This window comes from Pseudoliparis swirei, chromosome 14, assembly GCF_029220125.1.
Source record: "Pseudoliparis swirei isolate HS2019 ecotype Mariana Trench chromosome 14, NWPU_hadal_v1, whole genome shotgun sequence".
Classification (NCBI taxonomy): domain Eukaryota; kingdom Metazoa; phylum Chordata; class Actinopteri; order Perciformes; family Liparidae; genus Pseudoliparis; species Pseudoliparis swirei.
In genome coordinates, this window is record NC_079401.1 from 9,983,315 (window position 1) to 9,996,083 (window position 12,769).

At 43.8% G+C, this 12,769-nt stretch overlaps 1 protein-coding gene across 4 annotated transcripts in view; it reads right to left on the reverse strand.

Moving 5' to 3' along the window:
* The window catches only part of LOC130204703 (E3 ubiquitin-protein ligase HECW2-like), a 39,422-nt gene that overhangs the window by 13,703 nt on the left and 12,950 nt on the right, over window positions 1-12,769 (reverse strand). For 2 of the 4 annotated variants that reach the window (XM_056431650.1, XM_056431649.1), the window contains 10 exons: window positions 12,508-12,650; window positions 12,112-12,212; window positions 10,601-11,496; window positions 10,352-10,499; window positions 5,047-5,190; window positions 4,269-4,419; window positions 3,824-4,127; window positions 2,332-2,517; window positions 1,294-1,446; window positions 1,111-1,213 (listed from right to left, as the gene is read on the reverse strand). In XM_056431650.1, the coding sequence (XP_056287625.1) occupies window positions 1,111-1,213; window positions 1,294-1,446; window positions 2,332-2,517; window positions 3,824-4,127; window positions 4,269-4,419; window positions 5,047-5,190; window positions 10,352-10,499; window positions 10,601-11,496; window positions 12,112-12,212; window positions 12,508-12,650 (2,329 nt within the window). The remainder of the gene's footprint in view (window positions 1-1,110; window positions 1,214-1,293; window positions 1,447-2,331; window positions 2,518-3,823; window positions 4,128-4,268; window positions 4,420-5,046; window positions 5,191-10,351; window positions 10,500-10,600; window positions 11,497-12,111; window positions 12,213-12,507; window positions 12,651-12,769) is intronic. The other 2 variants (XM_056431652.1, XM_056431651.1) reach the window with 2 other exon arrangements.

The following is a 12,769-nucleotide window of genomic DNA, read 5'->3' on the forward strand; positions in this document are numbered from 1 at the left end:
TCACTCAGTCAAAGCACCTACTGGCGAAATTAAATCAGCGTTACATGACAAACAGTAAAACGTCTGACCGGCGGGTGTGTGTTCTCGGCCAAGTAGGCCAGTATCCTGCCAGCGCCCCCAACTGGCGCAAATGAGCGAAGACCTTTTATCGCAGCTCGCAGCTTTAATTTTCATGTCGTGATCTGAACGAGGGGAAGGTTTGAAAAGAGCTGGCATTGGAGTATAAAGGTGCGTTCAAACCAAAAGTGAAGCGATTTTTTTTCGCGCGACCGAATCCCACGAGAAGTCAACGTACTGACGCGTGTGGCTGCGATAGACGCGATATTTTTCCGGGCGGCGCGTTCAGGGCAACACGATGTGGGCGACGCATTTACAGCAGCGCGTTTTCAGCGGCACAATTTTCGCCCCTAGTTAAAATATTTCAACTTTGAGGCGGTAATCTCGCAACTCGGGCCAATCAGCTCTCGAGTTGCTCCGCGCGTCATCGCTGTCCCGCCGCTGACGGACAATAATGTTATGAACACAATAACAGCGTTTTGATGTTCCGCTCTCGTAGCGCTGGAAGCGGAAGTCTTTCAGACGCAACAGTAACTTCATCGGTGAAAGTGACCGAGCTGTATGAGCCTACGGGTGATGTCATGAACCCAAACACGAGGGCGTTAGTGTGTGGGACGTCCACAACAAGTATAAAGCAGGACTAGTGGTTAGTTATTCCGTGGTGGACGAAGGACATGATAACGGTCTTTACAGAGACGAGACATGGAGACAAGCCCCGCCGCTCGCGGAGCGTCTCGACGCTTATGGCGAGAACACTGTGAACGGTCGAGCGAGTAAACTCACGCGTTTTGGGCGAGATGAAAAATCGCGTCGCTTTTGGTGTGAACGCACCTTTAGAGGTCTGATGTGGTTTTCATGGAATCGCAACCACTTTTAGTGTTTTTAATGGGGTTTTATTTCCAAGAAAAAACTAACAGAAAAGGTAAACGGGGAGAAAAAGAGGAAGGAACCTTAAGGAGAGCAACAAAAGGAAGGATCCCTCGATCAAGATATCAAGAAGTGCAATATATGTCATGTATACAGAATTAACAACATTCAATGTGTTGTACTCACCCACTGGCACAACGTCTTGACACTGGCCCCTGTTGGCAGACGTGAAGGTGCTGGAAGGACGGGGCAGGACGGGTGGGCCAGCGTGACGGGGGTCTTCACTAGCCTACAGAGGGAGGGGTGAAGGCCATTATATATTTGTATAGTTTTTACCGCCTTATGCAGCTGGATTCTTTTCAGTCTCACCAGTCGCCGTGGGCTGACCTCCCCGGCACTGTGGCTGCGTTGCCGAGTCAGGTGTTGGCGGTGGGACAGGACGCTTGGGGGCCGAGTGCTCTGGAGAGGAAGCCGGGGGTCGATGAAGGTGGTAGCACGGCCGGTATGGTCCACAAAGAAAGACTGCATGTATACACAGAACATGAAGCAATCAAGTGTCCATTTTCCAGTGGAAATGGAAAAAAAAGCATTTTAACCCACTTAGAGCACATACCCAATCATATTGTACACCTATTTAATAATATATGCAAAAAAACATTAAAGGCTGCAGGCCAAAGAAGGCAGCAACGCGTTTGAGTACGGTTCTACGATTCCTTTCCTTTTATGGATATTAAAAAAGAACTATATATCTGTTTTGGGCCAAATATAGTGAAGTAATGTATATACAGGACTGTCTCAGAAAATTAGAATATTGTGATAAAGTTCTTTATTTTCTATAATGCAATTAAAAAAACAAAAATGTCATGCATTCTGGATTCATTACAAATCAACTGAAATATTGCAAGCCTTTTATTCTTTTAATATTTAATATTTTTTTAATTGCATTACAGAAAATAAAGAACTTTATCACAATATTCTAATTTTCTGAGACAGTCCTGTATATGAGCAGAGAATGAGGTTGCCGTCTCTCCACAATTACAACATTGTTGCAGAAGTAAACCTTTTCTCAAGGTGAACACTGCTTGCTCTGTCAACAGTAGTTTGTTCTGGTGTCATTGGCACCATTAGCTGCAAGCTGCCTTCTCAAGCATTGCATGTGAAGCCGTCGAGAGGCAATTGAAATGCCTCCAATCTAATAATGTCCATCTTTAATAGAAAATGTTGTTTTCTGACAAAGAAAAGGCGTTCCCAAATGTCTCAATAAATCAACATGAAAGATAAATAAATGTTGAGCATTATGTGACTTTACAAGCCTACCAACCTCTTGAACTCAGACTGCATTCAAAACCCTTACAGCCCGAGGTATAACACTTTGAGACACACGGATTGCTATGGGATTCGCCCCACCTTGCCAGTGTGGTCGTGCTTCATCTCCCAGCCTCTCGGCAGCTCCAGCTGCTTGTTGGCGAACATGTTGAGGAAGGCCACCAGGTCCCTGTTGTGCTGGTAGCGCTCAAAGTGGTGAGCATCCCGACGAACCTTACTGATCATGTGCTTCAGACACGTGTTGGTGGTGAACAAACGGTAGGCACTCTAGGCACGCAAGAGAAGCAGGGGAGTATTTATAGAGGAAAGGTTGGAGAAAAGAGGAGAAGCACATCCACCAGAGAAAGATGAGACGTTTTCTGAAATCATCCCACTTTGATAATATGGAGTACAATTTTTTTGTTCATTTGTATTTTGGTTTCTATAAATAAAAGACAATATGAAAATGATTGGTGTGCTGAGGGGGGCTAAATCCTATTGTATAAAAAATATTTTTGCCACTCTATTCACTCATGCTAGCAGTATAGCTTGAGTGATGGTCAGTCAGTCAGTCCATCACTTTGTTCCAGAGCATAGACTTTATCTAAGAAGTAGACGTCGTCACCCATTGGCTTGAGAACCATCTTTTTATAACCAGAACGGTCAAGGGTGGAGCTAAATACAAAAATTAATTTTCATGATCTGAAAACATACAATGAAAGGATAATAGAACGCAGACAATGCCTTACACTTACAGCACACCCTGCTTTATTATCTATTTGACCCCAAATGGGACCATCATTTTCAAAATGGACATAGCTATAAGAGCGTATAAACCATATACATATTTACAATTATTACTGGTAATTCATTTAAGTGAGACCCAGAGTTAATTTTTGACTAAGACTAGAGACTATGACTATAACTTGAGAGAATCAGACACCTTTTTGGAACCACAGTTTAATTAGAAATACTCTTTTCAGTGTGAAATGTCTCAACAACTGTTGGATGATATGTTGTGCAATTGTGTACGGTTATTTGTGTTCTCATCCAAATGAAATGAATTATTGTTGGTGATACCCTGAAGTTTCCCTTAGCGCCATCTTAGGGTCAACAATCGGTATATTACTAAATACTTGCCTCAGTTGTAGTTTGTGTTCAGTGCAAATTAGCCAATTTTAGTATGCTAACTCTAAAGTAAGATTGGAGGTGCTCGTAGGTATGGTTTTATTACTTTTGACAGGGCCCATCTATATGTTAGACTGAACTAAGCTACCGGCTGCAGGGACGAATTTATACACAGATATGAGAGGTGTATTGATCTATTCATCAAACCATTGGCAGAAAGTTTAGTAATGTTGAACTATTGCTTTAAGCATAAGCATTATAAGCGTTCCAAATACATAACCCATCCCCTTTTCTGACCACCCTAATAATGTACGTACAGTCGCTTAATGAGTGTGTGATCAACAGAGGTTGAAGAAAAGGCTTTTCTATTCCTGAATCCAAACAGAGGGTGTGACCTAAAAGAAGGAGGTTGGGTAACAGAGCCATTGATTGGTTGAAAAAAGAGGAAAAAGCCTACTGCACGTACAGGGTTGGCATGCAGCACAGTGAAGAAGTCGGGGCTGGTGAGGAACTTCGCGCTGGAGGACTGAAGCAGCAGAGTGAGGCGAGATCTGGGACTGGACTGAGCCACACTGTTGTCCCTGCGCAGCTCTGCAACACAAACACAGTCTCTAGGACATGCTTTGCAGGCTAGATAGACTATAATGTAGTAGATGAGAGGATTACCTGGTATGGAAGGTTGCATGTCAGTCTCATCTGCCAGCAGCTCATTGGCTGGCTGCTCCTCTGGTCTACCTTCATTGGTTATTGTCCTACGTATACTCTGATACCTAAAAATGTGTTTGTGTTTGTGATAAGCGCCATGGTGATATTTAAAGCAAACAAGGAAATTAGCAAAATTGGTAGATTCCAATGCTGGTTTATTGTACTTTGCAACTTGCTTTCACAGTTTGAGGAGTAGAGTATCTGACCTGCGGTTCAGCTGCTCCATCTGCTGTATGGAGTTGGACCTCTGGAGGGTCTGCGGGGCGGTGGGAGCAGTGGGACGCTGCCAAGTTGTGGTTCTGTTAACATGGTCCACGTAAAAGATTCTACCATGGCTGTCGATACGAGCCTCCCAGTCTGGTACACACACACACACAATATAATGGTTCTGTTGGCTAGTCAGAATTGGTAAAGAATTTCAGCAAAGATATAAATTAGTGACAAAAAGTCATGAATCCCTTTGAGCAGCCACAAAGCTTGATTATACTACCATTCTTTTTTCTCCTAAAGGTATCCAAAATACACCATACTTTGAAATAGGACCAATAAAATATGTTTATTGTGATTGAGCCAGTGGAGAAACACTTCTTACAAATGTACTTCTCAGTGTAAGTACTCTGTGTTAGCAAACCACAGTAAATGCTACAGAAGAAAGGCAAAGTGATAGATTAACTAAATTTCAGTACACTTATAACCCCCTTTATTTAACATTTAGAAGCAATTTGTGTGACCTTAATAAATGGTTTATATCACACTGCAATGTTATCTGTTTTTCCAGGATGTTGTTATACTCACTTTGCCCACTAGAGAGTGAAGTTATTTTTAAGACTCAACAATGTGTGTACAACAGTTCACAGTAGTCAGTCAAATAAAGCTGTCCAAGAGGTAAGAATGTGTTGCAATATGTTTCACTTGTAAATAAAAAGTATTTAACCTGGAAATTTTAGAGCAACAAAAGAAATCCACATCCATCGTGTATCTGACCTGTCTCTCTGTCCACCCCGACTGTCCCGTTCACACTCCCTCCGGCCGCACGCGCATCCTCGTTCTGGGCTGTGCCTCCGGAGGCCTGCATGGACTGTCTCCTGCTCCACACCTCATGCTCCTCCCGACCGCTGGCTCTCGCTCCTGTAATTAACATGTTTTTTTGTGTAAGTGGTAACCTCCAGTAGCGTTGCCGGCTCATTTTTCTAGGGCTTACATGTTATGTAGAGCAAAAAAAATCTGTGAATGCACAATACTGTTAGCGTTAATAATGAAGTTAAAGTAAATGCAGTTCTTTTCACAACCCTCAAGTTGCAGAGCATTACTTTAAGTCACGCCGTGGCTCAGCCAGTGCTCACGATGGGTGCTGTGCACATCTACATTTTATATTTCGACCTACCGTAAAACATTTACTTGCGCACCAGCACTTCTCAAAAAATGCATGTACCCCTTTTTGCCCTCTCCATATCAAGTTCTCTGGGCAATTTATAATAACACAGCCCAGAGCCGTGGCTCATCGCGGTATGAAAATGAAAACAATGTGGAGAGAATCTGGACAAGACGACGCGTGGCTTTTGCACGGGGGAGGAAGGAGAGTGAGAGCAAGATTGCTTAAATTTACTGATGAAATGTGTATGCCCTTCTTTGGAAAATAATGTCACCAACTATTTTGTCATAAAATATCTTATTTGTTAACAAATATAGGTTAATAAATGAAACTGTCATGTATTCTGAATCGCTGTCTTCATTCACATTTCGGTGCTTCCTTTCGGTGCCTGAGCCGATTGAAATTGAAAAAAACAATTATTTAGAACTTCTCTGGTGACTCCGGCCTGTCAGCAGGTTATGATCGCCCAGGGGTCGGGAACCTATGGCTCTTCTGGTGATGGCATATGGCTCCCAGACAATTTTGAGTTGGAAAAAAAAAAGCGCCAAATTACAGCAGAAGTAATTTAAGGTCCCTTTTCTTAAAGAGCACGTCTTTGTTCTTTTATTAAACTAAACAGCCGTCTGTTATTGATCGTATCTAACCAGCGGCATGTCATTTCTGTCTCTACGTGTCGCGTTAACACTTCTCGGCTCTCCGTCTCGCTCGCCGCAGAGCTCCGATGCCGGCGTGTGTAGGGGGCGGAGCAAAGAAAAAGTCACCATTCGTAAAAGTAGGCAAACAAATAATAAATTCGCCATTATAACCATGTTTAAGCTAGCTACGAGCTACGAGCGTGACAGTCTGTGTTAGCAGATGTGTTGATGTACAGCGATCCTGGCTGTATACCCGGTGTTACCGGGAATATAATTACGTCACATGTCATCTTCAGTACCTCTAATTGGTTGTTCTCTTTGTCCATCAAAACAGTGACAGGATTAACCCTATAAAGTCTGCACATGACAATATATAATATATATATACACACACACACACATCGTCTAATGGAGAACATATATTGTGTATGTCAACAGTCTGATATCCTTTTTGTCAGTGTGGCCATGATAACAGCTTTTACAGGGAATATGGCCAAAGAGGTTTATAATGTCCTCATTGTGCGTTTAAAAAAAAAAGTTACGGTCCAAAGTTTTGTGCGGAATTATGACAAAGCCCGCAGGAGAACAACCAGTGTGCTTGCTGCACAAGGATTAGCAGAGTGCATTATAAATAATTAAACTAGAGCTTGAATGCAAGGAAATAATCCAACTGGAATAAATGAGCCAAGCCCTGGAAGTCCTTATATCCTAGAAATGCAAGTTACATACGTAACTGGTTCTATTTCATCCTTCCTGACTGCCAGAGGCGGTGCTTAGCACTGGATATCTTCCGTCTCGCGCATGCACAGGTCGAGTATTAATAACGACAAAGTCACCCGTGACCTCGGATGACCCGCCCACCGGGTATAAATATCCGGTGTCATCCCGAGATCAGTCCTACGGAATCTTCTCGCGAACTCACGAGATTCCGACTGACCAAGAACTCTGGCGGTCATCCAGGATTCATAGAACCATAGTTACATACGTAACTTGCGTTCTATTTCATCCTTCCTGACCGTCAGAGGCGGTGCTTAGCACTGGATGACTTATATCAACAGAGTCACGAAGAATCCCAAGGAAACTACCTCGTATGACTCAAGCAGAGGATTTGGACCACCTGCAATGCATGGAGGGTGTTCCCGTTCACTCTGTAGTCTCTGGTGAATGTGCACAACGATGCCCCTGAGGCTGCAGCACATATGCACCTACAGGACTGTCTCAGAAAATTAGAATATTGTGATAAAGTTCTTTATTTTCTGTAATGCAATTAAAAAAACAAAAATGTCATGCATTCTGGATTCATTACAAATCAACTGAATTTTTGCAAGCTTTTTATTCTTTTATTATTGCTGATTACACAAAAATCAAACATTTGAAAATGTGTTTCCAGGTGTTTAGTTAATATTAGCAAGTGATTTGTTTTCATGATATTCTAATATTTATATTCCCGACGGGCATACCTCTCAGAGTCGCCCGTGATGTGGGAACGCTGTTGGTAGAACGACCCCCTGCTCTGGATGGCAGAGCACGGACGTTCACTACATATGCACAGGCAATGGCCTCCACTATCTAGTGGAACTTTGGAGGGCGAGGGATCGCAACTCCGACCAGTTGGTCACAAGGCGACGAGCTTCAGTTCAACTTCTGTTCAACTTCAACCTTAGCTGATGCTAACGTAGCAATTCCGTTAGTCTGCGTTTACGAGAAGATGGAAAAAGGACTGATCTCGGGATGACACCGGAACTTATACCCGGTGGGCGGGTCATCCGAGGTCACGGGTGACTTTGTTGTTATTAATACTCGACCTGCTTGAACCGCCTCTGATTATAAGATAGATCAGCTAACCACTGACACACAGTCACCCAATTTCACAGCAGAAATAAACATGTTTACAGTCTGGTAGGAAAAAAATGTTTTGGTCTCTATAGCAAATTTCCCCACTCAACTATACATAACTCCTCTTTTTTAAGGTTGAAAATTATGCATCATTTAGGGTATGGCTGCTATGAGTGACAGGTGGGTGCTGTCGTAGGTTGCAGTGTTTCAGCAACCATGCTTCATTTGGGCTGCCTCAGCTCCACCCACGCTCACCGTCTCTGCCCACTTTTGGATTAACCGGGAGTTGGACGGAGTCGGGCATTGCCAAGAAGTCAACGGCCTGAGAGAATTTGACGATGGCTCTTCAAAACCTTTGGATGATGTCATAAAGTCTCTCAGAACCGAATGCATCAAAACAGGTCTCTGTTGCTTGGGAACACAACTGTTTCTGTCAACAGAGACTACCAAACTCAACTGTGACTGTGGCTCCACGAGCCCATATCGATGTCTCCTTGAGCAAGACACCAGTGACGTGCGGTGAGGTTCATGGTTGGTGAGGCACCGACTCCTTTAGTGTCATATTTACAAATATATAAACCCAAAAGGGTAGCTTATTCAATTGGCTACTGGTTATTTCATGTCTCATCAGCATTCTTCACACAACACACACGGTACATATTACAGATACGTAAAGGTAAGCCACCTTGCGCCTTTTCACTGCAGTTTTATTTCCCATCAGCAAAACTAAATATGTCACGAACAAACATTAAACTGTAATGGCTAAAGACCTTAGCCAAACTGTGGAAAATCAGGGCAAATAAACATATCTGCAAACATTATATTGGCAACATGCAGAGATACGGCAACCCGCACGGGCCAATTGCATGTCTCAACCCAGTTTGTGATGGATTGCGCAATCAGAGGTGAGGCTCGACTCGCTGCTGCCTCAACTCTCGTTTCATCCTGTATTTGAACAGGAAATAGGCAAATTCAGCGATTTTGACTATAGAGCATATTCACTCATGTGACCACAACAACCTTTGGCGGCCATGTTGGGGTCCATGCACGGCATTGTTTAGCTTTTTTTTATGCCGCTCTTCTTTAAAAATGACCATTATATCCTGAAGGAGTCACAATTTCAGTTCAAAACGGTGTGCCTTGTGATTATGGTTCTGTGCCTCATTGTTGGATGTGGGACCAATGATTCAGAATATGGGTTTATCAGCTCAACATGACAGGCTATTACTTCAACTTGTCATGCATCTACTTCGGCTTCACTCGGCGTATGAGCGTTAGGACTGTTCTCATGTGTTTCTGTTGATACATCGGGTTGTGGGCACGTTTCCATTGACACACTCTCGTCAATAATCTCTTTTTGCTTTTTCAACGAGCGAAAATCAATGTTTCACTTGCGCAAAAGGAACTGTGGATGGAACTTGGGAGGAAGCCATGAACATGGCAACTCCGTCGGGCGATGTCTGCCTTTACTCTGTGATTCATTTCAAGGTAAAATAAAACACTGGCTCCATGGGAACAGCATCAGCACGGCCACCAAACAGTCACTGCTGGTCCTGAACGAGCGCTGGAAGCGGCTTCATCAGACACTCGTCCTGGAGGCGGAGCTGTGCGACTACGGATCATAGTATGAACCCAGACACGGGGCGCTTGATGTTCTGACTTTTGTGGTATTTCTACAACAAATATAACGCAGAAATAGTTGTTAATGTCCCATGGTCGATAGCGGAAATGAAAACTGTTTTTAAGGAATGTGACCGGGCTATGTGCTGGTAACTAGGGGTAACTAGCGAATTAACCACAAAGTGTTGAGCGAGTAAAATCAAGTAAAAAAGCGTTGCGAATATTCAATTCCAACCGCTGAAATCTTTCTTTGGTATTGCAGAAGGACATGAGGTTGCTGGGCTCTCGCATAATCAAACAGCGGACACGATAGCCAGGTCAACTTCTTCTGACATTTAATAAGTGGACCCCAAGATGGCGCGATTGAGATGCTGACGTCACGTGAATACGCTCTATAAAATGTTCGAAATTAGTCATACATAAAGATCGGTGGACAAATATTAATATAAATTTGATGTTATCATTATTTATTTATTTTATTTTTTACTTTTGTTTTTACTCATGACAGATGAGGTACTGCCTCACCTGCCTCCCCTGACCGCACGTCCCTGCAAGACACATAACCCTAACATTGCTCCCGTGATTGTAAGTTACTGCTGATGTGCAGGTGGATCCTTAGCCTCTCCAATCAGTGTATGAACGGGTGAATGATGTCATATAGTGGTAATGTGCGAGTAGTCAGAAGACTAGAAAAGCTCTATAGAAGTACAGGTCCATTTACCATTAAACACAAAAGGAAAGTTACTTAGGCAGCTTTAGCACTTTGTTATATTGTATTTTAGTAATATTGTCATAAATATTGTTGCCCATAAACAAAAACATTTACCACTACCAACTTCAGAAATCCCTCCTTCTTGGTTATCTATGATGCTGCTCACAGGAGCTGCTGCTGCTACTGGTCCATTTGCCTGAATGCTTGATGACTCCCCTTCGTCCTCGGCCTTCGGAGCCACTATATTTCTTGTCTCCACCTCCTGTGGACAAGGAGAAAATAAATGAGCAAAGAGATTTTGAAAAAAGCTCTGTCCAGCTGATATCCAAGACAGTCGCGTTTTGCCACCAAACAGCTGCTCACCTGAATGGGTGAAAGTAGACCAAGTGAGGGCACCTCCTGGTTGGCCGCCATCCTGCTGCTCTGCTCCTGACAGGTACATTCCCCCACAGACTCTCCCGACCCAGCTACTGCTTGTACATCATTCCCAGATGCCTGAGATGAGCCCAGAGCTGTCACCGTTGCTCCAGTGGCAGGTGCAACCTCTGCTAATGCTCCAGCCACCTTTCTGGTCCCAGCTGCAGTCCTGGCCGCTGTGGACGTTCCTGCTTGTGCTTTGGCAGCTTCATCTACAGGTTCGGCCCCTGCAGATTCACTTCCGGACTGAGCACTGGCAGAGAAACCTGCGTCTGTTGTGGCCCCAGCTCCAAGTCCAGTCTGCCCCTCTGGCTCTCCTTTTGAACCCTCGTTGCCCTGTTGAGACTCAGCCCATCTCCTCGATAAGGCCAAGTCTGTACTTTGCTGTGTCCTCGTCTCCTGGGATTGCTCTCGGTGCTGCCCCGCCGTCTCCTCATCCTCATCTGAGTCGATGTGCAGCATGGTATTTAGCCGCGTGTCTGTTGGAAAGCTGGAGCGGAGTTTCGGCGAGGGCCCTACGAAAGGTCGGTCCCTGGGGCTTCTCGGAGCCTCGATGGTGTCCAGGTAGTCGTTGAGCGACACTTGCCGGTGGGTGTGACAGCCCAGACCCCTAGCAAGCGGATCTTCCTGTCCCATCTGCCCAGGCTCCTGCCATATACTGTCATCGCTATTGTAACAAGCCCCATTGACTAACCTGGAGCCTTCGTCAGGGCCTGTGGGAGAAGGTCTGTATGTGAAGCGTGAAGAGGAGGATTGGTGAGGGAGGTCTTCGTCGTCTGAGGGGCTTCCAGGATCACCGTTCACTGCACCTAAGTGGACTCCCACAGCCTGTGGGGAGGCTTCTAGCGGTGAGGATGGACAAAAGAAGACGAAGGATAAGCAAATGTTGTCCATGGTAATCTGTGCACGTGGATTGGTTCACTGAAGAAATGGTTGAGAAACTTGTGAAGTTAGACTTTGAGAATATGCACCTGACATTCTGAAAAGAAAGTGTGGAACTCTTCGATATAAAAAAGAAACATTAATATTAACGTTGTGTAGATAAAATGCAGTATTCAAATGGCATACCAGATGAATTAGATTGTGTCTGAAACATTTGAAACATAATCTCTTATGTGGTATATATATTTTTGGGGTAGCTGACTGGTCAGTCACCTATGTTCAGTTGAGCAGAGAACACTTTGTATATTATATTTTTCTGCCGCAGAATAAATCCATTCATCCAGTGGGTATACATAACAAATTACTTGAGCTCATAACTATCGAACATATCCAGAAGACCATTTCACACATTTAATTTACACACACAATCTGACAGCAAATCCTCCAAATCCCTTTAAAGTCTATGAGTCCATTCACACGGATTTCCACATATATTTGATAAATGATGTGAAACTATACACCAATGTGTGTTGCTCATTACCAACAAACAGTATAATGTAAACATACACACACACCTTCATGTCCAGTGGCGGTGACAACCACCCTGAACGAGAGCTGCCCGCTCACGTGGTCCATAGGGAGACGACGACACAGGCTATAGCTGACCGGCTGATCACTACACACACACACGCACACGCAAACACACTATTGGTTATGTCCTTACTGACAGCAATACATTATCAGAAAAATTCCATTATTATTTATACAAAATGTTTTTGCCCCACCTCCTAACACTATAAACTGTCAACCTTTGCATACACAATGTACGTCATGATTCACTTGAGTACATAATGTCTTGAGTTGTGGATCAATATTAAATGAATGCCTGAACAATGAGTCGATTAGGACGTATTGATCGGTATTGACTGCACTATGACTGCTGAAGGTCAGATAACAGTCTGGAGACTCACTCGGTGGCCGGCCCCTCCAGAAGCCTCTGTACAGGCATGATCAGCTGACCCAGAAACCGCTTGATGATCGGTCGGCTCTTGGCAAACTTATCCTTCACCTCGATCTCCAACACGTCAGTCATCAGAGCCACAAAGGTGTATTTCTACAGGAAGATCAATAGGAAAAAAGTATCATAAAGCGGACATTTAGTACATTTACAGTTCTTTTAATTTTACATTGTGCATTTAGCAATACATTGGATTTAAATGCTTCAACAATTTC